Source organism: Microcebus murinus, chromosome 16 (assembly GCF_040939455.1).
Source record: "Microcebus murinus isolate Inina chromosome 16, M.murinus_Inina_mat1.0, whole genome shotgun sequence".
Lineage (NCBI taxonomy): Eukaryota > Metazoa > Chordata > Mammalia > Primates > Cheirogaleidae > Microcebus > Microcebus murinus.
In genome coordinates this window covers 22930111-22954803 of record NC_134119.1, presented here as the reverse complement: position 1 = coordinate 22954803, position 24693 = coordinate 22930111, and the positions used below count along the sequence as shown (strand labels likewise).

Sequence of the window (24693 nt, the reverse complement as noted above, 5' to 3'; positions counted from 1 at the left end):
CTTTTCTTTTCTTTTCCATTCATTGTGAGACTTTTGAATATCCTCAAATTCTTCAAATATTTCTATCTTATTCACTCTAACCTATCTAACCTATTTAAGTTATCGTATTTTATTCCTAGGGACAAACCCTTGGAGCCCTCTCCCCTCCTGCTCTGCTCTCTTGCAGCTACTCTCAATACCTACTGTCTACCTTCATCTTATAGGATTGCTCCTGTTCTCTCTGGATTGAATATTTTGTAGCCTGACACATGCCCTCATTTGGTTTCTGTTACCATTCATTTGTAGTACATTCTTTTGTAACTTCCTAGAAAAGAATCCCAAAGAGGTGAACTTATAGAGCACTTGAATAGCTCCTCCTGTGTTTGAACGATAACTGGATTGGATAGAACATTCTGTTTTCCTCCGAACCTTAAAGATGTTACTCCATTGTCTTCTCACACCCACTGAGATTGTGAAGTCTACTGCTGCCAGTTTGACTCACATTCCTTTATAAGTAAAATGTTTTATGTTTATTTTTTCTCTTTATACACATTATGTTTCTGAAATTTCATAAGGAATGTGATAAATTGTAATTCGTTTTCTCAGTCTAATAACCTATATCAGCAGTATTCATATATTTCTAGTCTTTAACAATTGCCTCCCTGTCTCTTTCTTTTGTGTTCTGCCTGAAACCCTATCAGATGGATACTGGACATGTTAAAGTTGTCCTCATGTTCCTCATTCATTTACTCATATTCCCTTTCCATTTATCTTGTTGTTGATGTTTTGCATTTGGGGAAATGTCATTAACTTCACTGTTCAACCATTCAATCATTTCATTTTTAACTTCAGAAATCATGTCTTTAATCTTTGAGAGCTCCTTTTTATCCTCCAATTTTCCTTTTTAAAGAAATCAGAAGTCATATTTTCCCAGTGTCAATCATTGGAATCTCTTTTTTATATTCTAATTTTCTTTTCATGGCAGACTCTTCTTGTTTACATATATTTTCTACATCTTTGAAACAATCATCTGGATTTTTTTTTAAAGTTCTTTTCTCTTTTTTATCTCTTTTTTGGGGGATCAGCTTTTCTATAGATTTGTCTTGGTTTTTTTATGTTTTGGTGTTTCTGATATGACTTATGATGCTAAATTTTCCATTTAATATTTAAGGAAGAAAAGGGTTGAGAAGCTGCAATAAGATTCCTGGGCTGTTTTGTCAATCAGTTTCATGCCTGCCAACTCTTTGCCTGGAGTGGAAATTCCATGTGGGAAAAGGCAGGAAATGTCAACTAAGAGGGGATTGGGCTGTGAGGTACTCAAGTGTTAGAATGAGGACAGCATCATGTCATATTGGAAATACCACCCACCCTCATGTCATCCCAGCCATCCATTCATTTCTTTAGAAAGGATCATGCTGCTTCCTTATTGAGTGCTGACCACCAGGTTGCCCCTTGTTTCCAAAGCAGTGGGATGGGAAAGGATTGCTGGTTGTAGAAAAATTTCCCAAACAGATTTTCTATTAATCCTACTGCTTTCATTCTCCACCCCCCACCCTCTTCCACTTGCAGACTATACCCTGAGCCTCTCAGGTACTGCATTATATAATCTGCCCTTGCCTCCTCTATGGTTCTCCAAGAGCCCATCTTAACATTCAGTTTTCTTTGCATTTTCCTCCTATCAACATACTCCCACGCATTTTGTTTCTTTCATAAATTCTTCAAAACTTCTCTCCTGGTTGTGCCCCTCATTTGCCTTTGCTTTGCTGTCATTGGCTTAAATATATTTGAATTTCTGTGCTTTAATTTTAGTGTGGTCTTCAGTTTGATAAGAGGGTATCCATGAATTCACCCTATCATTTTGAAACAAAAGCTGTATACATTATCATTTACAACATATTTGAAGAATGTCTCTTTAAATGTATGGCCTTAATGCACTGCTGTCCAATAGAAATTTCTGTGATGATAAAATTTTCTAGATCTGTGCAGTTCCATACAGTGCTTACTAGCCATATGTAGCCATTGAGTAATTGAAATGTGGCGGTATTACTAAGAAACTGGAATTTTGCCCTTATTTAATTTTGATTAACTTATATAGCCACATGTGGCTTGTGGCTGCCATATTGTACAGCTCAGCTTCAGTGTTTACATGAGCTTATCTATTCTAATAAAGACATGTAGTATGATATTTTTTTAAAACTAAATACACCCATAAATAACCTTAATAAACAATATAAAATTATATCCTGAATTGGTGTTGTTATCTCTGGTTATCTAGTTGCATGCATGATTCTAAACATCAAGTCAAATGTTAAAAAAAATATCTTTAGTATGGTATTTATGAATCCCATAACTGAGCATGTGTGCAGTCCTCCAATTTATATTTGGATGTCTGCCACTATATAGCTGCAATCTGCATTTTGAGAAATCAAATATTATCAATAAATAAATCCTATACAGTATGAAGTGATTAACTGCTTAGGGTTAAGTCATCAGACTGCCTGGACTTAAATCCCACATTTGCTGTTTGCTTACTGTGCAAGCCACAAGTTACTTAACTTGCGCATCATTGTTCTAAACCATAAAATGAGGATAATATTAATAATACACATAAAATAAGCATGTGGATTAAATAAATTGGATAATTGTTTAGAAAGTGCCTAACACATGTCGAGTACTAAGATAAATATTAACTATTATTATTATTATTTTCCTCTGACAGTGCAGGTGGTATAAATAAGAAGAGGAGTAGGTAGAAGACAATGCATTTGCAGTATGATTTTGGCAAATCTATTTGAGTTCTGTTTGTAACAATAATATTTCAGCCTAGTCAGGATTTCAATTATAAAGGTCCTTCCGTTTGAAGTAATTGCTACTTAAGTAACAATTATCCTCCATCATTTCAAGTGGTTTTTCGTGTTCTCCAGGCAGTGCTGGGAATACAGAAGGAAATAACAGAATGACAGAATGGTCTACTTAGAGGATAGGATCCTGAGTTTCTAGAAAAGCAAAGCAAACACAATAAGAATAATTTGTGAACAGATATAAGTCCCTTTCATTAGCTAATTATGAAACCTTGTCCACAGTTTTTCATTTTATTTCAACCCAGAGAGAAAAGCAATTTTGCATTAATGAGAGAGCCAAAATGTTCTTACTTAGCACAATGTTCATGAATCTTTAATATTTTCATTATTCCCTAGCATTTACTGGTGTGACATTCCACATTGGTTAATTTGCCATTAAACATGTCAACCATTTGAGGAACTTAGTAGTCAACAGGCAATAGCACTGTTTGCTCTCTTATTAACATATTACTTCCATATTTAATGTAAAAGAACAAAGCAAAATCTAAGTACTCATGATTTATCCTCAAGTCCTTGGAGCTTTTGACCTATGACTCTGTTCTGACTTATAGTAGTTTAGTGACTAAATCCAAGATACATGGCAGCAGGTTTTGAACACAACCACTGAGCGAATATTCTACGAGAGTATCCTGAGCAAGTGTATACAGGCATTCCTTGTTTCATTGTGCTTTGCTTTAAAGAACTTCAAAGATATTGTTACTTTTACAAATTGGATGTTTGTGGCAACCAACCTTGAATCAAGCAAGTCTATTGGTGCCATTTTTACAACAGCCTGTGCTCATTTTGTGTCTCTGTCACATTTTGGTAATTCTCACAATATTCCAAACTTTTTCATTGTTATTGTATCTGTTATGTTTGATGTTACTGTTGTGATGGTTTTGGGATGCCACAAACCATGCCCACATGAGATAGTGAAATTAATTGATAAATGTGTATGTTCTCACTGCTCCATTGGCCATTCCCACATCTCTCTTTCTTTCCTCAGGCCTTCCTATTCCCTGAGACACAACAGTATTGAAATCAGGCCAACTAATGACCCCACAATGGCCTCTAAGTGTTCACGTGAAAGGAAGAGTCACACATCTCTCACTTTAAATCAAAAGCTAGACATGATTAAGCTTACTGAGGAAGGCATGTCAAACGCCAAGATAGGCTGAAAGCTAGGCATCTTGTGCCAGACAGCCAAGTGTGAATGCAAAGGAAAAGTTCTTGAAGGAAGTTAAAAGTGCTATTCCAGTAAACACACAAATGATAAGAAAGCAAAACAGCCTTATTGTTGATATGGAAAAAATTTTAGTGGTCTGGATAGATCAAACCAGCCACAACATTCTTTAAGCCAAAGCCTAACCCAGAGCAAGGCCCTAACTCTCTTCAATGAAGGCTGAGAGAGGCAAGGAAGCTGCAAATGAAAAGTTTGAGCTGCAGATGAAGTTGGAAGCCAGCAGATGTGCATTCATAAAGTTTAAGGAAAGAAGCCATCTCATCTCCAAACTAGAAAATGCAAAGTAGAGCAGCAATTACTGCTGGAGAAGCCGTAGCAAGTTATCTAGAAGATCTAGCTAAGATGATTGATGAAGGTGGCTACACTAAACAATAGATTTTTCAGCGTAGCTAAAAGAGCCTTATACTGGAAGAAGATGCCATCTAGGACTTTCATAGCCAGAGAAGATAAGTCAATGCCTGGTTTCAAAGCTTCAAAGGACAGGCTGATTTCACTCTTGTTAAGAGCTAAGACTGCTGGTGATTTTAAGTGGAAGCCAATGTGCATTTACCATTCCAAAAATCCCAGGGGCCTTAAGAATTATCCTAAATCTACTCTGCTTGTGCTCTATAAATGAAACAATAAAACCTGGATGACAGTGCATCTGTTTACAGCATAGTTTACTGACTATGTTAAACCCACTGTTGAGACTTACTGTTCAGAAAAAAAAAAAAAAAAAGATTGCTTTCCAAATATTACTGCTCATTGACAATGCACCTAGTCACCCAAGAGCTCTGATGGAGATATACAAGGAGATTAATGTTGTTTTCATGCTGTGAACACAACCCCTATTGTATAGCCAATGGATCAAAAAATAATTTTGAATTTCAAGTCTTATTATTTAAGAAATACATGTTATAAGGCTATAGCTGCCATAAATAGTAACTCTTCTGATGGTTCTGGGAAAAGTAAATTGAAAACCTTCTAGAAAGGATTTACCATTCTAGATGCCATTTAGGACACTTGTAATTCACGAGAGGAGGTCAAAATATAAACATTTACAGGAGTTCGGAAGACGTTGATTCCAACCCCCATGGATGACATTCAGGGGTTCAAGAATTCAATGGAAGAAAGCACTGCAAACATGGTGGGAATAATGAGAGAACTAGAATTAGAAGTGGAGCCAGGAGATGTGGCTGAATTGCTGCCATCTTACGATAAAACTTTAACATATGAGAAGTTGCTTTTTTTGGATGAGCAAAGAAAATGGTTTCTTGAGAGAGCGAGTCTATTCCTGGTGAAGATCCTGTGAACATTGTTGAAAAGACAGCGAAGAAGTTAATATATTACATTAACTTAGTCGATAAAAAAGTAGCAGAGTTTGAGAAAAGTAAATCATCAATACAGGAAATTTCACTGCTGTCTTACTTCAAGAAATTTCCACAGCCACCCCAACTTTCAGAAACCACCACACTGATCAGTCAGCAGTCATCAACACTGAGGCAAGGTCCTCCACTAGTAAAAAGATGAGGACTCATTGAAGTCTCAGATGATTGTTAACATTTTTTAGCAATGAAATATTATTTTAATTAAGGCATGTACGTTGTTTTTTAGACATAATGCTATTGCACACTTAACAGAGTATAATATAGTACAAACATAACTTTCATATGCACTGGGAAACCAAAACTTTTGTGTGACTTGCTTTATTGAGGCTGTCTGGAACTGAACCCACAATATCTCCAATACTAAAATTCTATATGCCTGTATATGAAAATAGCCAATTAGAGAACAATTTCTCAGAGCCAGAAAGCCACAATACAAGTGAGACAACATAGTTTTAAGATTAAAAAAAAATTAAAAGAAAAAGAAAAAAGAAACTCTAAAAAGCATTATACCTTTGCCCATAAAAGACATTTGTTTGTTAGTGTGAGTTCTGAGGAAGACCAAATCCTGTCTTAAGTACGTGTTTGAAGCTTGTGTCAAAAGCTCTTTGAGGGCAGTTTAACCACAGTGAGAGATTACATCTTGCATTCCAATCTGCATCCATACAAATTCAATTCTTAAAATGGTGATGAGGATGGGATGTTTCATCTAGGTCTTCCCAGGTGCTCATGATTTTATGTTTCTACAAACACAATCTGAACTTTTCTGGTAAAATGAAACTGAGACAGGATGAATGACTCTCAGTCAGAGCATGGGACTTCTTCGTGAAGACCTACGAAATGGTGAAGACTGGGTTTCCTAGAACTGTCCCTGTCACTCCTGCCCCCATATCCACATTGAGCATATGTGTTACTTGATGCAATTGTTGTCATAGAGATCATTCTTGTTTGTTAAATAAATGAAACAAATAGTTACAGAAAACTAGACAATGTAAACTGTACATGTATAAATAAGCTATTTCCTTTCAAATTCCAAATGTCTTTCTTTCTCTTGCTTTTTGCCTTTCCATCTAATTATATAGACTTAACATAGTTTTCACTGAGAATTTTTGTTGGTAAAGAGTTGGGCTATTGGTATATGTATACCATGGAGTACTATTCAGCTCTAAGAAACAACGGTGATATAGCACATCTTATATTTTCCTGGTTAGAGCTGGAACCCATACTACTAAGTGAAGTATCCCAAGAATGGAAAAACAAGAACCACATGTACTCACCAGCAAACTGGTATTAAATGAGCAGCACCTAAGTGGACACATAGGTGCTACAGTAATAGGGTATTGGGCAGGGGAGCGGGGGTGGGTATATACATACATAATGAGTGAGATGTGCACCATCTAGGGGATGGTCATGCTGGAGACTCAGACTTGTGGGGGGAGAGGGGAAAGGGCATTTATTGAAACCTTAAAATCTGTACCCCCATCATATGCCAAAATAAAAAAAATAAAAATAATTTTAAAAAAAGAGTTGGGCTATCTACTACGTGCAAAACATATGAAAACATATAGAAACAAGCCATATATTCCATTTGGATGAAAAGAAAAGGGAGGTGGTGGTGGTGGTGGTCCTAGGTAAGGTGATCACAGAATGAAGTTCTAGAAGCCAAAATATCCATGCCATAACCCATGATAGTAAATCTAATTCAATGGATTTGCTTCATATCCTAGAGGACAAAGTTGCAGAAAATGATATGAATCAGAAATCCTAATTTGAAAAGTTGGTTGAAAATGAAATCACTCCCTTCTTACATGTGTTCCCTATTAACTGACAATTATGGGACCACACTAAAATGTGTCCTTCCTTAGTGTTTCAAGCCAGTCCACCTGGGCCATCTCTGTCATTAACTGTCTTAATGTTCTAATTTAATTAGAATTAGATCTTCTCAGTCCCCTCCCTCCTTACCATTCCTCTAAGGCAGCCTACAATTGGCTCTTTCCTGGGCAGCAGCTCCTAAATGTCCTCCCTGACCACACTTTCTCCCCCTTCATCTTGTATTCTGAAATGAAAAATTTCCTAACCCACCCTTTTTTTTTTTTTTTTTTTTTTTTTTGAGACAGAGTTGCTGTCACCTGGGCTAGAATCCATAGAGTGCAGTGGCATCATCATAGCTCACTGCAACCTCAAACTCCTGGGCTTAAGCAATCCTCCCATCTCAGCCTCCTGAATAGCTGAGACTACAGGCCACGACACCTGGCTACTTTTTCTATTTTTTTGTAGAGATAGTGTCTTGCTCTTGCTCAGGCTGTTCTCAAACTCCTGACCTCAAGGGATCCTCCCATCTCGGCCTTCCAAAGTGCTAGGATTAGAGGTATGAGCCACCACACCAAGCTTAACCCACTCTTATAATTGTCTGCACCCTTTTTCTAAGCCACATCCTTATACAGATTTCTATCTCAGTGCCTTCAACATTGTATTGCACCTAGAATGCTTATTTATATGTCTGTCTCCTACTAGACTCTCCTTTTGGCCAAGGATTTCAAATGATTTTATTTCATAAAACAATTTTAGCATGCAGTGTGATGATTGTTTATGGAATAAATGAATGAGTGAATAAAAAGATGGGTGAATGAATGAATGGCACAGAACCTATAGGTTAATGTTTTTTAGTATATATGGTTGGGTGTGGCCACAAGAAATAGCATGAATAACCATGGGTGGTGACCATATGGATGCAAGGAAGGTAAGTGAAACGGTTGTTTAAAGGTGTCTGTAAACCAAAATGTACTCACCGAAGTTATAATCCACAGAATTTTGAATCACGACAATGATCAATAGGAAACGGTATAACAATGTTTTCTTAAAAGCACAGAATAATATTTGAGATGACGGATATGCTAATTACTCTCATCTGATCACTATACATTATATGTTATCGAAATGTCACTATGTGACCCATAAATGTGTACAATTATTATATGTCAACTAAAACAACTAAATTTAAAAAATCACATAATAAGATAGTTCTGGATTTAAACATATCTCCACTACTTAAAAAGACTGCACTAGGTCCATTCTTTTACTCTTATGACCTCATTTCTGCATATATAAGATTAAATAGTCAAAGTAGGCAGCATGCCTAGAACTATATAAATAGAGGCCACGTGACTCACACATGTTCAAGTAAAACCAAAAAGGTTTGATTCAAAGTTGTTGTTAGACCCTGAAATAAGTTAATAGATTGTCATCCCAGAGTCACTCACTGAAACACTTCAGTTTAAAAAAAAAAAAATGTTTTGGCAGTTATCTATATAACCATACTTATTTTAAAAAAAAGGTTTTTCAAAGGCAAGAAAACATTTTTGTGGGTAAACACTTTCACACTCCAAAATTATTATTGTCATCGGTACGTTCCCTGAGGGATTTGAATATATTTGGATGTTGGGGAAACAGTCAAGTTTCTTATTATCCGTGGCTTGATAATTGAGGATTTTACTATCCTAGTCAGCCATTCTCTACAGAGAGGCAATGTGGGTTTGACCACATTCAAAAATTAGTCCTAGCCATTGGTACTTGGAAGGAGCACAAGATAAAGAGAAAAAGCTCTTAAAACAGGTTGACTATCATAATACCATCCTTGGAACATGTCTTTGATCTGAAAGCATCTGTTGTAGCTTTTAGGTAAAACAAAGAACTCATAACATTCTACCAAGATCTTGCCAAGCTCCAAGATTCAGTAATAGCTATGAAATAAAGCAATGGCATCATAATACTTTGAAAAAGCTAACTTTCTATTTCATGAAAGTTATTCTATTTCAGAATATTGCCTAAGAAAGACGAGGTATTTACTCAATAACATGAAAAGACAGAATTGAGAGTTGGAAAGTCTCCTTTGATTTCCATGTTAAAATTTCCTGATTAGTTATTTTCCCTTAAAAATATCATGACCTTAACCACAAAGGATCATAAAATCAGTATGGATTCAAATAGAAAAATAAACAAACCTCTCAAAATTCCCTTTGCAACAATAGGCAGTGATGTCAGTCTTCTTAGCCATTTGATATCTTCCCAGCTGATAGATGGATCTATTTCTTTAGATACATATGCAGCAAGTCCACTGTTGTCTCCAAAATTTTTCTTAGGAGAAAATGCTAAATCACTGCTTTCGAAATTTTTCATCCTGAAATAAAGAGATGCATAAAATGAAAAATTTCCCAAAGTTAGAGATATGTTTACAATGATTCACTCAATGAAAAAAAGAAGTTACCCTTTTCAAATCAATTGGCTGTTCACTCCTCAATCATTTTTAAGTTGATTGCATGCATATTTTCCACATTTTGATACAGAATTCTAGGCTAAATGTAACAATATAGTGGTCTTAATTGGTCACCCACAGCTTATTTTATAATTCAGGCTGTGTTTATACAAACAAATCAATTCCAAGGAAAAATATGTGGCTAGATACAAATATCTCCTTTTTAAGCCATTTATAGATATAGATAATAGACTTGATGCTATTTTCTGCCATCATTGCAAATTAATCATTATGAAAAACATTTGTATGGCACCTTAAAATTTACAAAGGGCTTTCATATACCAAAATCATTATAACATTTTCTTCAAAAAAACTTGTAAAAAATTAATTTGATGCTCTACAATTCCCATTTTAAATAGAAAATAAAAACAGACTTGCACCACAAGTTGGTGCAATTTTAACAATAAAATTCACAACTGGCAGCATTTGGAAAAACCTCAGGAAACGTCCAATGCCCTTGTAGAAAATCCTAGAGGATGTTGAAACTTCAGTAACGTGTGTTAACATCTTCTGTCTGTTGCTACTGCAGTCGCTTTCCTGTCCTGCTCTTGTGGGGGTGTTGGCGGCCATGTTGCCTTTTCTTGCTCCTGGAGCCTGAGTCAACCCCCACACAGCAGACCGAAAGGGCCAGGGATGTTGAAGTGTAAATGCCCCAGCTCCCTCGCACCTAGGTAGACTGTCTCTAAGATGAATTCTACATAAACACCGGGAATCTTCTAGCAGGATCAAGCTGCAGTTGCCCACAGTTGTAGTTGTCTTGATAACATGCCCTTTGATCAATGCCTTCCCTCCTTTGTTCCATTTTTCGCCTTAAAATGAACTACTTACACTTAAATCACAGGTTCACAGTCTGCTTCTAGGGAAACCCAAACCCAGACACAACACCACTGAGTTGCTGCCTTCCCCTGTGTTTAACTCTGTGGACCCAGCTTAGCCCAGTGTTTCACTAACACACTTCTAAGATTCTGCTGCTGGCTGGCTCACCCTATGCCAGAAGTCTTTTCTCTTGGCCTAATATCCTGACTCAGTTTTGGCAATTCCCCCAACTAGGGCAAAGACTTTCCTGCCTACCCCTCTGACCGCTAGCTGGATGGATGGCTATCTGGACACAGAATGGAATCATCCCTGTGACTTGGCTGCCCTCAGCCCCAAATCCAGTTGGGAACTCTTTTCCTGAAATGGTGTCTTTGAATGATGACAATGACCTGGATTCGTGTTGCTCTTTTGCATGTTATTAATTACCCTGCCAGCCAATCTCTGTTTCGGTAAAAGCAGAGCTGTATACAGATGTCTGACTTAGTCCTAGTTCTACCTTCCCTGGCACCAGCTCTGCCGTTGAATGTTGAAAAGATCTTGGAGCCATAACTATACAAATGTATGCATAAACCTGGAAGTATCCAGGCATGCTATTTTTATTTTTTTATAATAGACGAGAGTCTCCTAATGTTGCCCAGGCTGGCCTCAAACTCATGACCTCAAGTAATCCTCCCACCTCAGCCTCCTGAGTGGCTGGGACTATCTACAGGCATGTGTCACTGCACCTGGTTTAGCCACCTTATTTTTTAAATATTTTTACACAATCATGACTTCCTTTAATAGGACCAAACAAAACTATGTTTGATGTTTTTATATTTTAGTGTATTTTAGCTAATGTAACAGACTGTATAGTTTAGGTGGCATATGTTATCATAAGGACATGAACATCCATATCCCACATTACTCAATTAAAGCTATTGACAAAGTTTTCTTAATGAGGATTGAATAGTTAGTCCTAGAGTTTCATGGACTCAGCTGGCCACTAAACATCATGGAAAGTTCCAGTGAGAGACATATGGATGGATACCCATCTAATTCGGGGGCTATGGTAGGGATTTCAGCTGACATGCTTCGGCATTTTCTTTTTCCAATCAAATCACTTAGGGTTGTACATTTTATCACAGGCTCTGGTCTTCTGTGGTCACTCTAACTTGAAGTGAATTAAGCTAATCTTCTGGTCAATAAATATATTCTTATTATGGAGACCTAGTTCATTACTTACAAATAATATTAGATGACATTAAATTCCAAGTTTTTAAATAATATTCTTAATAAGAAAAAGTCCAATCTGTCTATCTCATAACAAGACCAGAAAAAGAAAAAGAAAAACATCTGTATGTGCGTATACTCTGCATGGCACCCCACCCCCATCCCAAACAAGCTACAGTGTTTCAGCAGGGGTGGGGTGAAAGGGTGAAATGGATAGGAAAAAACAGAAACATGGATAAAATTATATAAATAACTGTTGTTATTCTTGGACGGTGAAATGCAGATCAACACTTGAATGAATGTTGCCTTACAGAAATTTCAGTGCACAATGAAGCCTTGTTGTGACTCTAAAACTTTGTTCAAAGCCAGAAGCCAAGAAAAAGTTTTCAGATATCCTGACAGAGACCCACGACGGAGTGTTTTACCAATGGCTCCGAAAGAAACCTCCATGAATGCTATTTTTATTTGGATTATGACATATATATAAAAAGTATTTAAAGCGGCTTCTGATAACCAAAGTATTCCATTTCGTAAGGAAGGAAAGGGGCGACATCAAAATAACAACATACTTAGGGTTTAATTCCCCGAATCCCGATCTGTTTAATGCTGCAACGGCACAGGACAAGATTTCCCCTCTGTAGGGCACTTATTTAGAACCTGAGTGGCCTTCAGATATGCTTTTTAATCAAATGAAGAAATTGGCTTAGCTTTTAGTAAGTTATCATCAAAAAAATAAAACAATAGTACAACTACTAAATAAAGTTTAACATTAATCAACCAGTAGTAACACTGAGTATTGAGTAATATGCAATATTATTTATTATAAATATTGATAACCTGGCATTAAAGATAAAGCCACACGTCTCTATATTGGGTAACTAAAAAATAAAGCAACCAGTAGAACCCACAATATCAACACATTATGAAAAGAAACAGAGATGTCCATAATCCATATAGGGATCGGTGCCTGGGCCACCAGCCTTTAATTCTGTTGTTAATTCTTGTGTTGAGAACATGGATCTGGTGATTTCTTCCTCAATGTGGCTAGACAGAAGAAAGATTCAGGGCACGAATTTCTTACTGGTCATGTTATATTAGGAAAATCTCACATGTTCCAGTACATTTTTATTGATTGATTCAACAATTACACATTGAACACCTATTCCATGCCAGTATTTCAGATATTTAGGGTATACTAGTAAATAAAAGTCAAAAATCTCCAACCCTAGGAAATATAATAAGTAAATTCTGAAGCATGGTAGAACATAAGTACTATGCCAACCATATTTTTCTTTATACAAGAAAAAAAAAAAAAAGAAATAAGGAATAAACAAAGAAAGAAAAAAATAGGACAGAATAAGAGGAAAGTGAGTTGCCAGAGCCTCAAGTTGAAATTTCAAATACGGTAACCAGGGCTGGGTTTACTGGGAAGCTACTTGGAAGAGGAAATAAGCAGAGTGGTGTTATTATGTTTGTTCCTTATTGCTGCTGTAACAAATGGCCCCAAATGTGGAAGCTTAAAATTACACAAATGTACTATATTACAGTTTTGCAGCTCAGAAATCCAAAATGGGTCTTATTGGACTAAACTCAAAGTGTCAACAGGGCTGCACTCCTTTTAGAGAATTCAGGTGAAGACCTGTTCCCTTGTCTCTTCCAGGTTCTAGAGACCATCTGCTTTTTCTGGCTTCTGGCCATCCCTGCAACCTCCACTTCTATCATTTCATCTCTCTCTGACTCTAACACTCACGCCTCCCTCTTATAAGGACTCTTTTAATTACATTAAGCCTACTTGGATAAAACAGGACAATTAACTCATCTCACGGTCCTTAACTTAATCACATCTGCATAGTCTGTTTTGCCATGTAAAGTAACAGGTTCCAGAGATTAGGAAATGGACATCTTTGTCCTACCGCAATTATCAATGTGAACGTTTTCCTAACCAAGGTGTTTCGAGGCTACTGGGCTACGTAACAAGTCCTCCATCAAGCTCTCTCTTCCAGCTACCAGCCCCTGCCCCACCCCTGATCATATTATGATGTCCCTGTCCTGGTCTGTATCATTGATTTTTATTGTGGTTCCCAACAGAGAGACATGTAGATCCACCTCTAACGTCTAGTCTTAAAGGAATTGAGGACGTTATGCTCACAACGATTTGGGAAAGGAATGTTACAGGCAGAGGGAACAGCCAAGGCTAAGGCCCCGGGGCTCAAGCATGTGGCATGTGGCAAGCACAGCACAGCCAGAGTGAAAGAGTGAGTGAGGATGGGAGTTGTGGGCAATAAGGCAGAGACACAATGGGGCCCACGCACATAGCACCGGGGAGGCCTGTTTTACCCTCAGAGACTTGGGAAGACAGTGACAGCCTGATGTGCTTTAGGGTGATCTATTAATAAATCACCTCTGGCCTTAAGAAAGCATGTCACTGGGCAAATTGTAGAAAGGGTAAGCACCGTAGTTTACCTTGATATTAGTCAATGATCAGAAATTACTTTTCTCCTCTTTAAACTGCCCTGGCACTGAACTAAAGAGCCGAACCTTAACCCTGAGAAGGGAGCCACCCGTCTCCATGGGGAAGGAAGAAAGAAAAGACCCCTGCCTCAAAGCCTCAGGAATCAGTCTGGTCAACTGGCTTCATTCCTTGCTTCTTCCGAGAGCAGATGAGAACTCTCCTCACTCCCTCTCAGTTTCAGGAACCTCCATGTCATTAATAATGTACACACACACATACATGTGTTTTGCATATGGGCCAAGCAGAGACTACTGAAACTCTGAACTCTTGCTGGTCACAGATGCCAAGAGTCGGGCAAGAGGAAGTAGCAAAAGCTGGAAGGAGCCACTGCATTACAGACTCATTCTCCTCTGGATTTCCTGCCTCTCTCGCCTGCCAAACCTCACTTCTGAAAAGCCAGGCTTCACCTTCTATGAGTCAGGTCGGTGGCGGAAAGAAACCAATTTCATATCAGAGTGTAACAGATGAGCTTTTTGGTGTATGTGGCCTCAGGCGGAAGCCTGGACCTCCCATTAGAGCGCTCTGCCTTCTCAAGCTGAATGCGGGCTGCTGGGGAACCGACCAGAAGGTGCTAGCCTGCTCCAGAGTCCACCAGGACAAACAGCGCCAGTGTGCACTCTGGGGGGCTGGGGTGCACCCTGCTGCGGGGTGTTTCCCATGTTCCCTATAACCTGGATATGTTGCTCATGATTTGATCATCTTCAGACCGGACATGTGACAAGCCAGGGAACCGCAGCAAGCCCTGTGCACACCTACAGCTGAAAAGGGTCTTTGTTTTATGGCCCTCCACGTCATCTGGGCAGGAGCCCAGGAGCAAAAGAAAAGGGGAAAAGCAAATCAACCTTCCCGCCACTCACCAGGTGACCTCGGCACTGAAGGGACAGGAGGTACCGGCTGCATTAACAGCGGTGCCATCTCACCCACCTAGGTAGATACCCCTCAAAACATTTTGCTGTCCCAAACAAAAAAGTGCTTCTTAGGTTTCAAAAAAAGCAAACAAACCAAAAAAACCTCCCTGTATTTATTATTGTTAGTAGTAATAGTATTAAGAGGACAAGGAAAAGGAAGAGCAAATTCCTTTTCAAATGGCCAAGGGGAAACAATGAGGAATGTTTCCTGTAAGAAGTCTAGATAGTGGGAAAATAATTATTTTAGAAAGTTGAAAAAAAAAAGTAAGGTAATCAAAATAGAGAAATAATGTAAATATAGATTTCATATAAGGGAAATTTGAAGTCATCAGCTTTCTGATGAATTTGGCAAGGTATAAGACTATGTCAGGGGCTTTCAAAAGCAATTTATGTAACCAAATCATTTTCCCCCCATAATATTCTGAAATAAATTTAAAAAAGAAAGATACCAGCATCAACAAATTAAACTTTTATATACTAAAAAAATAAATAAAATTTTAAAAACTAAAGACAGGGCTTTTGGGTAACCCTGCGTCTGGAATACGTGGGGCTGTGTTGGCACACCTGGCAGGAAAAAAACTTTCCCTTTTTTGTCATTGCCCCACTGCAGGTATATCCATGACAGAACTAATATGGCAATTACATGACATGCATACAAGACTATATACCAACTTCTGTGGCGGTTGAGATAAACCTCAAGCTGAATATAATATATATGAAATTCCTGGCATCCACTACTCTTCTTGCCTTTATGTAGAATGCTGATTTGATTTTGAATCTTTTAGTTTTCGAATCTTTTAGAAGGATACACAGCAGTATGTTTACATGTGGCTTCTTTTATCTTGTCTATCTTTTTTGAATCTTCTTAGCCCCAGTTTTTACAAGTACAATTAAAACACAAAGTATGTAATGGCCTATGGAATGAGGGCTGGGGGCCCAGGAAGGAATCCCTCATGGTTTCTCATACTCTTATGGGTGTTTTGGGGGTTCCAACACAAAAACATCCTTCCTTAAAACTAAGAGTTCAATCACTGTTCAAATACATATAGCCCTGAGGGCTACTGCATATCAAATCTGAATTGATATGAAAACCCCAAAGAGCACACTTGGGAAATGAAGGAAGAAAAAAAGTGATGGGGAAAAGAGTTGAATAGCTTAGGAAGGTTGAGATCTTTTTCAGCAAACTACACTGACTTCCCAGCTTTGACTGAAGATGATTCTAATCATAAAATACTACAAGGAAAGAGACAACAATTTACTGCTGATGGACAAGATGGATGAATGACCTGATAAAACCATCATAGTTCAGTTTTAGATTATTCAATACATTGTTTTTGGTAAGATGAATGAGTGAGTGAATGAATGAATCTTGACCCATGTATCAATGACAATGAAAGAAGAATATTGCTGAAAGAGGAAGTAGAAGACTAGGCATCAAAATTGCGGCTTCTTTCACCTCCACTCTTTTCTCTTTTTTCAATTTCTTTAGCCTTAGCTACTCCAAATGCAATTAAAAATAAAATTCAAAGGTGGATCTTTGATTTCAGCAAAGAAATGAAGTATCAGGATCTCAATAACAAATTGTTGCTTGGGTAAATATCTTCCATCTGCATGTCAACTAATCCTTCCCAAAACACTTAATGCACTCTGGTACAAAAATTTACTTGACTTTTACAAGTATATACACAATTACTATCTTTGCTTTTTAGCTCAAAGAAGTGTCACCCACAAAAGAACTGTAATTTGCCAGAGATTACCTGGATATTTAACAATGATGCCATCTGTAAGAACCAGATAACTCTCATTCCTAGACATGATCCCTTCCAACCCAAACCAGCTCAGGGCCAACGCGATCATGGTTACCTGAGTTGTGGTGGCAGCTTGAATCTGTTACGCACATCGTCAAAGCGGTTGCCCAGGTAAGGAGTGTCCACCGTCACGAATATGGCCTTGTAGCCCATCCGCTCTGCCCGCCGCACTAGCTGCTTGGTGATCTCACGGTCCTTGTAGATGTACAGTTGCAGCCAGCGAAGTGCCTCGGGACCAGCCTCTGCCACTTCTTCAATTGAGGAGGTGGCCCAGGTACTCAGCATCATGCCAATTCCCAGGGACCGACAGGCTGAGAAAGAGAGGACATGATCAAGGTGGATCTGGCATCATTCTCCCTCTTAAGACTTCAAGTTGCAGGTCAAAGGGTGAAGACTATAAGGGCCATTTGGCAGTATGAAGTTAAATCTTTTAAAAGTTAGAAATATGCATTCCTTTCCACACACTATGTATCTCTCCTAAAGGAAAAAAAAAATGAGTCAAATAGGCAAAGATAGGCTATATGCATGTAAAAATTATGAACAACCTGAATGTCCAGTCTTAGGGGATTGATTAAACTACAGCTCATCTATAAAATGGCATATGTATACCCATTAAAGGTAATTTATTGTGATGCTTAGTTTTATGGATCCACTTGGCTAGGTTGTGGTGCCCAGATATTTGGTAAAACACATCTGGATGTTGCTGTGAAGATATTTTTTAGATGAACTTAACATTTAAATCAGTAGACTTTGAGTAAATCAACTTTTCCTCATAATGAAGATGGGCCTCATCCAATCAATTGAAGCCCTTAAGAATAAGACTGGCCTCGTCTTAGGAAGAGAAAGAGGGAATTATGCCAGCAGATTGTGTTTAGATGGGAGCTGCAACATCAACTTTTCCCTGAGACTCTAGCCTGCATACCTAACCTGCAGATTTTGGATTTTCCAGCCTTCACAATTAGGTGAGCCAATTCCTGAAAATAAATATGTTCCTATTTATGGAGATATATATATAAAGATAGATACATACATACATACATACATACATACATAGATGTAGATATGTAATATAGATATAGACATGTGTGTGTATATATATGTGTGTGTTTGTGTGTGTATGTATGTATCTCCAGAGAGAAAGAGAAAGAGAGAGGGGAAGAGAGAGAGAGAGAGAGAGAAAGTGAGAGAGAGATCCTGCTGCTGCTTCTTTTCTGTAAAACTCTATTACAATTATAAAACAATATTTACAGGCATAGAAAGATGTATAAGATATATAGATATATTAAGGAAAGGAAAAATTCCGCAAAATGACAGGTATAACATGATTCCATGTTTATACAAATGTAATTATTAGTATATGAATGTAAACAAACTAAATGCCAATGATGGGTGGGAGAAATATGGCTGAGTTTAATTTTTTCTTCTTTTAATTTTTTTAATTTTATTTCCAAAGTTTTATTGAAGATACAGTCTGCCATTTATGTTGTCTGTCAAAATTTCATAAAATGTGCCTGCTATTAAATATCCCATACAGACTTGCATCCTTTTGAGGAAGGTAGCAGTTATATACTTTTGACGAAGGTAGCAAAAAGTGAGCAAATAAATGAAAAATTAAATGCAGTCATCTAACCAATATAGTTTTCCAGAATATTTGAAAGGACATGGGTGATAGGCTTTTCTCCAAAATTAGATGGTAAAATTGGAGTCGGATTTAGTGGAAGAGAAACCAATACAGTGTTTATGGGCCATATGCAGAATACGCCAAGAGATAAATTATCAGTGTATAAAACTGACCATGTAACTCCAGATCATTTAAAGTATCTGAGAGCTCACCATGTATCAAATGGAAGTAAACACAGTTGTCTAAGTGACACTCATAGAATAATGATGAAAATCAAGTTACTCGCTGTTTATAAAGCTACACTGAGAGGTTAAAAAGCTTCCCTGGTTCACAAATTTTAGAGGACAACCAAGTCCCCTGGAGGGTTTGTGAAATCACAGATGTCTGGGTCCCACCCACAGAGTTTTCTGGTTCAGTAGGTCTGAGATGAGGCCCAAGAATTTGCCTTTCTAACTTGCTTCCACATTTTACTGATACTGCCAGTGTTGGATTACACTCTGAAATTTAAAGAGCATCATAACCATTTGATAGTAAAAGCCTAAGTTCAAATAGTAACAAAATGAATTCAAAAATATATATATATATCACTTTTAAAAAAAAGAAAAAAAACACCTTTCAAGGTGTTTGTCATCCATTTTCTCCAGGTCACTGGTCAGATACTGCAGCTCTGAGCTGGAGAGCATGATGTCTGCAAGTCACTGATCTGTCCTCCCAACCCCAAGAGTTCCTTTGAGAACTTCTGCCATAGAGGCTCAGGACTTGCAAAATACTGTCCAAAAAATATTTTATTAAGTAACGACACATATTAACATCTGGACCATTATCTGATATTCATTGATTTGTAAATATGGACAATAATTCCAGGCCACCCACTGCTGTTTAGAGGGACCACCAGGGGACATTGATTACTTGGGTCACCATCCTCCATCAATTTAGCCAAAAGAAATTATGTCCCAAAAAGGATGTTACCTAACTAAGGTCCCACAGAGATGAGCAGCAAAGTAGGTCAGACAAGAACCCAGCATGTCTTACCACTCCCCCAGGGCAATGGCCTTTCTAGAATTCCCAGAGTCTTAAAAGACTCCCTGGTACCAAACATAGATAAATGTACTCCCTCACTATTTCAGGACCATGACACCCAAGAGAGTAGGTTGCCATGTGTCTAAGAGATACTACCTTGCCATCAGCTCTGGGAAGGCATAGAATCTTAGAATTCAGTGGGAAGGTCTGCCGCATAATGTTAGTGCAGAGTGTGGATGCACAAAAGGGCACCACTCAAAGAGAACCACTCAGATGACAGGGCATCTACTGTAGTTAATACAAAGGCCTTCATGCAAGCCAGCAGCAGCTCTACCAATAGGATATCAAAATCCACAAAAAAAATCTTGACTTCATAAGAAATATCTACAGGCATTCTACACAGATTGCATGAGTGCCACAAAACAATGTGCAAATAATACCTACTTCACCTTAACTGCCTAAGGTTGCAGGAATTGTCAACCATCACAGATATTCTATGCAAATCACTGGGATATGCATGTCCAGAGAGAAGCAAGGTCAATCTATTCCATCTATATCCTGAATCTACTCGTTCTGATATAAATAGCTTCAAGAGTCATTGCTCAGTGTTTATTTTCCAATGATTAAATCACATGTGGCTGCAAATTTGAATAGGTGTCCCCCAAATTCTAAGTTACCATTGTTCCCAGTTATAGGCATCCAATAAATCTTTGGTGATTTAATAAATTATCCCAAGAGAATTCTACTGGATGAAGGAAGAATATCAGAGTCTGTGCTGACATATTATCATTTGAGGCTAGGACAAAACAGAGGAGTAAAACTTAGAAGGCTTCATGCTCCCTGAAACAAATATCAGTGATCATTATGATCTCAATTCACTTGTGATTATTTGCTGTGATAAATGAAAATTATTGATGAATCATATCCACTATTTTCAACACAGTTTTATATTAAAATGAACTAAGGGAGCCTGGGATTTTAAAAATGTTATGAATGAGATAGCATGGTCAGTCTTCGTTTAAAAGTTCTAATTATATAAGAAACACTGGCAAGGTCTCAGGCATTGGTGCACCAAAGAGATAGGTACATAAATGACCTGGTTGATAATATTAATACTTATATCTCAGTACAACAACAAGGCATAATGGATTAAGAATCAAAAGGCCTTGGCTACAGTCCCAGCCTTGCCATCCAGGTAGCAAATTCCATCTGCAAAACAGCCACCTTTCCCACTCCATAGCATGACTAGATAATCCATTGAGGCAATGTTTGTGGATATTTCCTGTGTAAACTCTGAAGCCATGCAATCATAAAGGGTTAGATGAGAGAATGTCTAATTCTATTTGGAAAAAGAAGTCCTATATAGCTTTATACACTTCCACAATTTTGCCAAGGATTTGGGATTTTTAACATCATTGTTCATTAATGTTCTGCACATTCAGCTTTCCTCTGAAATTATTTTTTAGTTAACTTTTATTTACTTTAATTGACAAATAATAGTCGGATATATTTATGCCATACAATGTGATGTTTTGACCCATGTATACATTGTAGAAAGATTTAAACAAGCTAATTAACATATCCATCACTTTACCAACTTATCATTTTTTGTGTGTGTGGTGAGGACATTAAAAATATATTCTTCTAGCAATGTTGAAATATACAATATATTATCATTAACTGTAGTCACCATGAAGTACAATAGATCTCTAAAATTTATTCCTCCAGTCTAACTGAAACTCTGTACCCTTCATCAACATCTCTGTCTCTCCCCTCCCATCCTCTGGTAACCATACCACTCTGTGGTAACGTTTTAGATTCCACATATAAGTGAGATCATATAGTATTTGACTATTATGCCTGGATTATTCCACTAAGCATAATTTTCTCCAGGTTCATCCATGTTGTCACAAAAGACAAGATTTCCCTCTTTTTAAAGGCTGAATAGTATTCCATTGTGCATATATACCATGTTTTCTTTGTCCATTCATCTGTTGACAGACACTTAGTTTTGTTCCTTATCACAGCTATTGTGAATAATGCTGCAGTAAACATGGGTATGAGGTTATCTCTTCAATATACCTATTTCAATTCCTTTGGCTATGTAGCCAGAAGTGTCATTGCTGGATTGTGGATTAGTTCTATTTTTAGCTTTTTGAGGAATTATATCAAACTAAAAAGTTTCTGCACAAGCAAAAAAAAAAAAAAATTAACAAAGTGAAGATACAACCCATGGATTGGTAGAAAATACTTGTAAACCATACACCTAATAAGGGGATTATATCCGAAATATATAAAGAACTCAAACAACTCAATAGCAAGAAAATGGACAATCTGATTTTTTTTTAAATGGGCAAAAGGTCTGAACAAACGTTTCTCAAAAACAGAAATACAAATGATCAACAGATATATGAAAAAAAAATGCTCAACATCAGTAATCATCAAGTAAATCTAAATTAAAACCACAATGAGCTATCACCTCCCACCTATTAGAATGGTTATTACCAAAAAGATGGAATGATAACAAGTATTTGAGAGGATATAGAGAAAAGGTAACCCCAGTATACTGTTGGTGAGAATTGAAATGTAAATGTGCAACCATTTTGGAAAATGATATGAAGTTTCCTCTCCAATGTTTTTCTGTTCAAAAAATTAATTCCTCTTTTCCATTGAAAATATAGCATCAGATGCTCACTACCTATAGGGAGAAGGTTATTAAAGGAGAATGGAACCTTCTCCAGGCCAAGGACCTCCCTGCCAGGATCTATATAGGGAAAAATATATAAAGAGATAATTTCTGAATGCCCAAGGTGTGCCTTCCTTTAGAGATCCAGGAACAAGATAATAGCACATAATCCAGGAAGTACAACAAATATATGCCTTTCCCCACTCCCCACTTTCCCACCTGTTTACAGATTTCTATGAAGGGAAATGCAGAGTGTCAACATTTTCATAGTCCAGCCATCAATCAATAATACTGGCAAAAAATTTCAGAAGTTCTCAGTATATATTTTCTTGTTTCTTTACTCTTCCATTTGTAATACAACTATAAATATAATTATATGGAAATAAATGAAAGTAATATCATTGCTTACTGCCACCCCTACCTCCCCCTCAAAAAATGGGGTATGGGCTAATGGAAAACATGAATTCTTTCTGTATTACAGAATAAAAGTTACACTCAGACCCGTCCATAATAAAGTTCTTATTAGAGTTAAATCACGTGCACTAGGGTGAGGAAATCCTATAAGGGTCTGCAATGACCTAGTATAAATTAAATGTGGTTCTGACTTCTCAAACTGCCGTTCAGTAGAAGGTTAGCTGAATTTCCTATACTAGAGAACCTGTAATCAACTACTGAGGTTTGCATCAACTCATATCAAACATGAATGCAGCTACCCTTGGAATTGACACAAATCCTAGACTCTAACTTGCAGTCATTTATTAATAAATGGGCTAGAACAGGTAAATAGCTTTGCAAAATAGCATGAATTGGTATTGCCTTCCCTGTGGCTGAGAAATACAATTGTGCTTTCAGAGTTTGGCAGAATTTTTTGTTTTGTTTCATTTTTGTTTTGATTTTGGCATTGACCCTTCATGAAAACATTGATTTCTGATCCAGGTAATCTGGATGTGAAAGAGCAAAGAAAGAAAACCTTTTGAGTACTTAAATGTTAGGGACCTGGATAGGTCTGTCCTAGGTTTTTAAATGAAACCTACTCTGAATACATCACTCTCATTTGTCTAGAGTCTTCATATGACTTCCTGTTCATTTCAGGTGGTCAATTCTAAAATTGACAAGGTCTTTAGAAGGGGATTACATTCAGGCTACATCCAATACTGTTTCATGTTTGAGGATTTAAACTATACCTTTTGCTGGGAACCAACAGGCACTTTCATACAATGCTCTGTCCAGGGCTTCTCAAGATTTGGTGTGCACAGGGATCCTGTGGGATGTTAACATATTTCAGGCACTGACCCAGTAGATCTCAGTGGCACGACCTGAGATCTGCATTTCCAACAAGCCCCCTAAGGATGCTGATGCTGTTTGTTGTTCCATGGACCATACTTTGAGAATGAGGACGTAGATATTTTCTTGCACAAAAGCTCATCTGAGTTAATGGGCTACATGTGACAGGACCTCATAGAAAATAGGAGGGAGAGTCTAAGCAGTGGTGGTGGAGAGTGGGTTGTGGTGGTCACATGGCTTGCCACTTGCCACCCATGCCCCACTGATGTCTGTCTTCTCTGTTGGTTCCCCTCCGGAGAGGGCACAGGTACATGTGCCGTGTTTACTCATACATTCATCCCTTATTATTAAGTCAAGGAATTAAACTGTGTTAGAGTGGCAGCCCCTTAGTGCCCTTAACCATCAGCATATGTATTTTATAAGCTTTTATAAGGATTTGTCTAGATTTCAGATTTCAGAATAGAAACAAAAATAAATGAAAAAATAAAAATAAAATGGCAGAAGATACGATTAAGAGAGAGGTCACTCAAAGAAGAGAAGGCACATTTTACCAATTATAAAATAGCTTCCAAATGTTTAATGTGATTTCTAACAATCTTACACAAAGAAATAAGATGTTGAATCGTCAAGCAGAACTAAAATCCATTATACTGGGCTTGACAAGGAAGGGAATTACTACACATTTAAGAATGATGTTCATCTATTGCCACCACCACCTCCATCAAATGACAATAAAGAAAAATATAAAATATTAGTTATCCTTGAGAATAAATATCCATTATCTGGAATATTAATTCATGTGAGACAAATCATATACTCAGATTTGATGGGAACAATTAAGCTGCGTGTTACTTGGGTCCAAATGATTTCTTTGAAAATAATTCTCTTTCATGGAAAAGGAGAGTTGAGTTTCCAAAATTATGGTTTTAAAGGAAAACAGTGAAGGAAGAGAAAAGAGGTAATATGTTCAAAGGGCCTAAAATTGTTGTTGTTCTTTTTAGGTGCATTTGATTAAAAAGCTCCTGCATAACTTAGTCACCAAAACAGCTGCACTGAAAATAATTTTGTTGAGTAAACTCATTTTGTCATCT

At 37.4% G+C, this 24693-nt stretch overlaps 1 protein-coding gene across 1 annotated transcript in view; it reads right to left on the bottom strand.

The window, feature by feature from the left end:
• Positions 1 to 24693, bottom strand: part of HAO1 (hydroxyacid oxidase 1) — a 53222-nt gene that overhangs the window by 12739 nt on the left and 15790 nt on the right. Inside the window, exons 3-4 of the mRNA XM_012755220.3 lie at positions 17047 to 17302; positions 9428 to 9603 (exon numbers count right to left, since the gene is read on the bottom strand). Coding sequence (XP_012610674.1) covers positions 9428 to 9603; positions 17047 to 17302 — 432 coding nt within the window. The remainder of the gene's footprint in view (positions 1 to 9427; positions 9604 to 17046; positions 17303 to 24693) is intronic.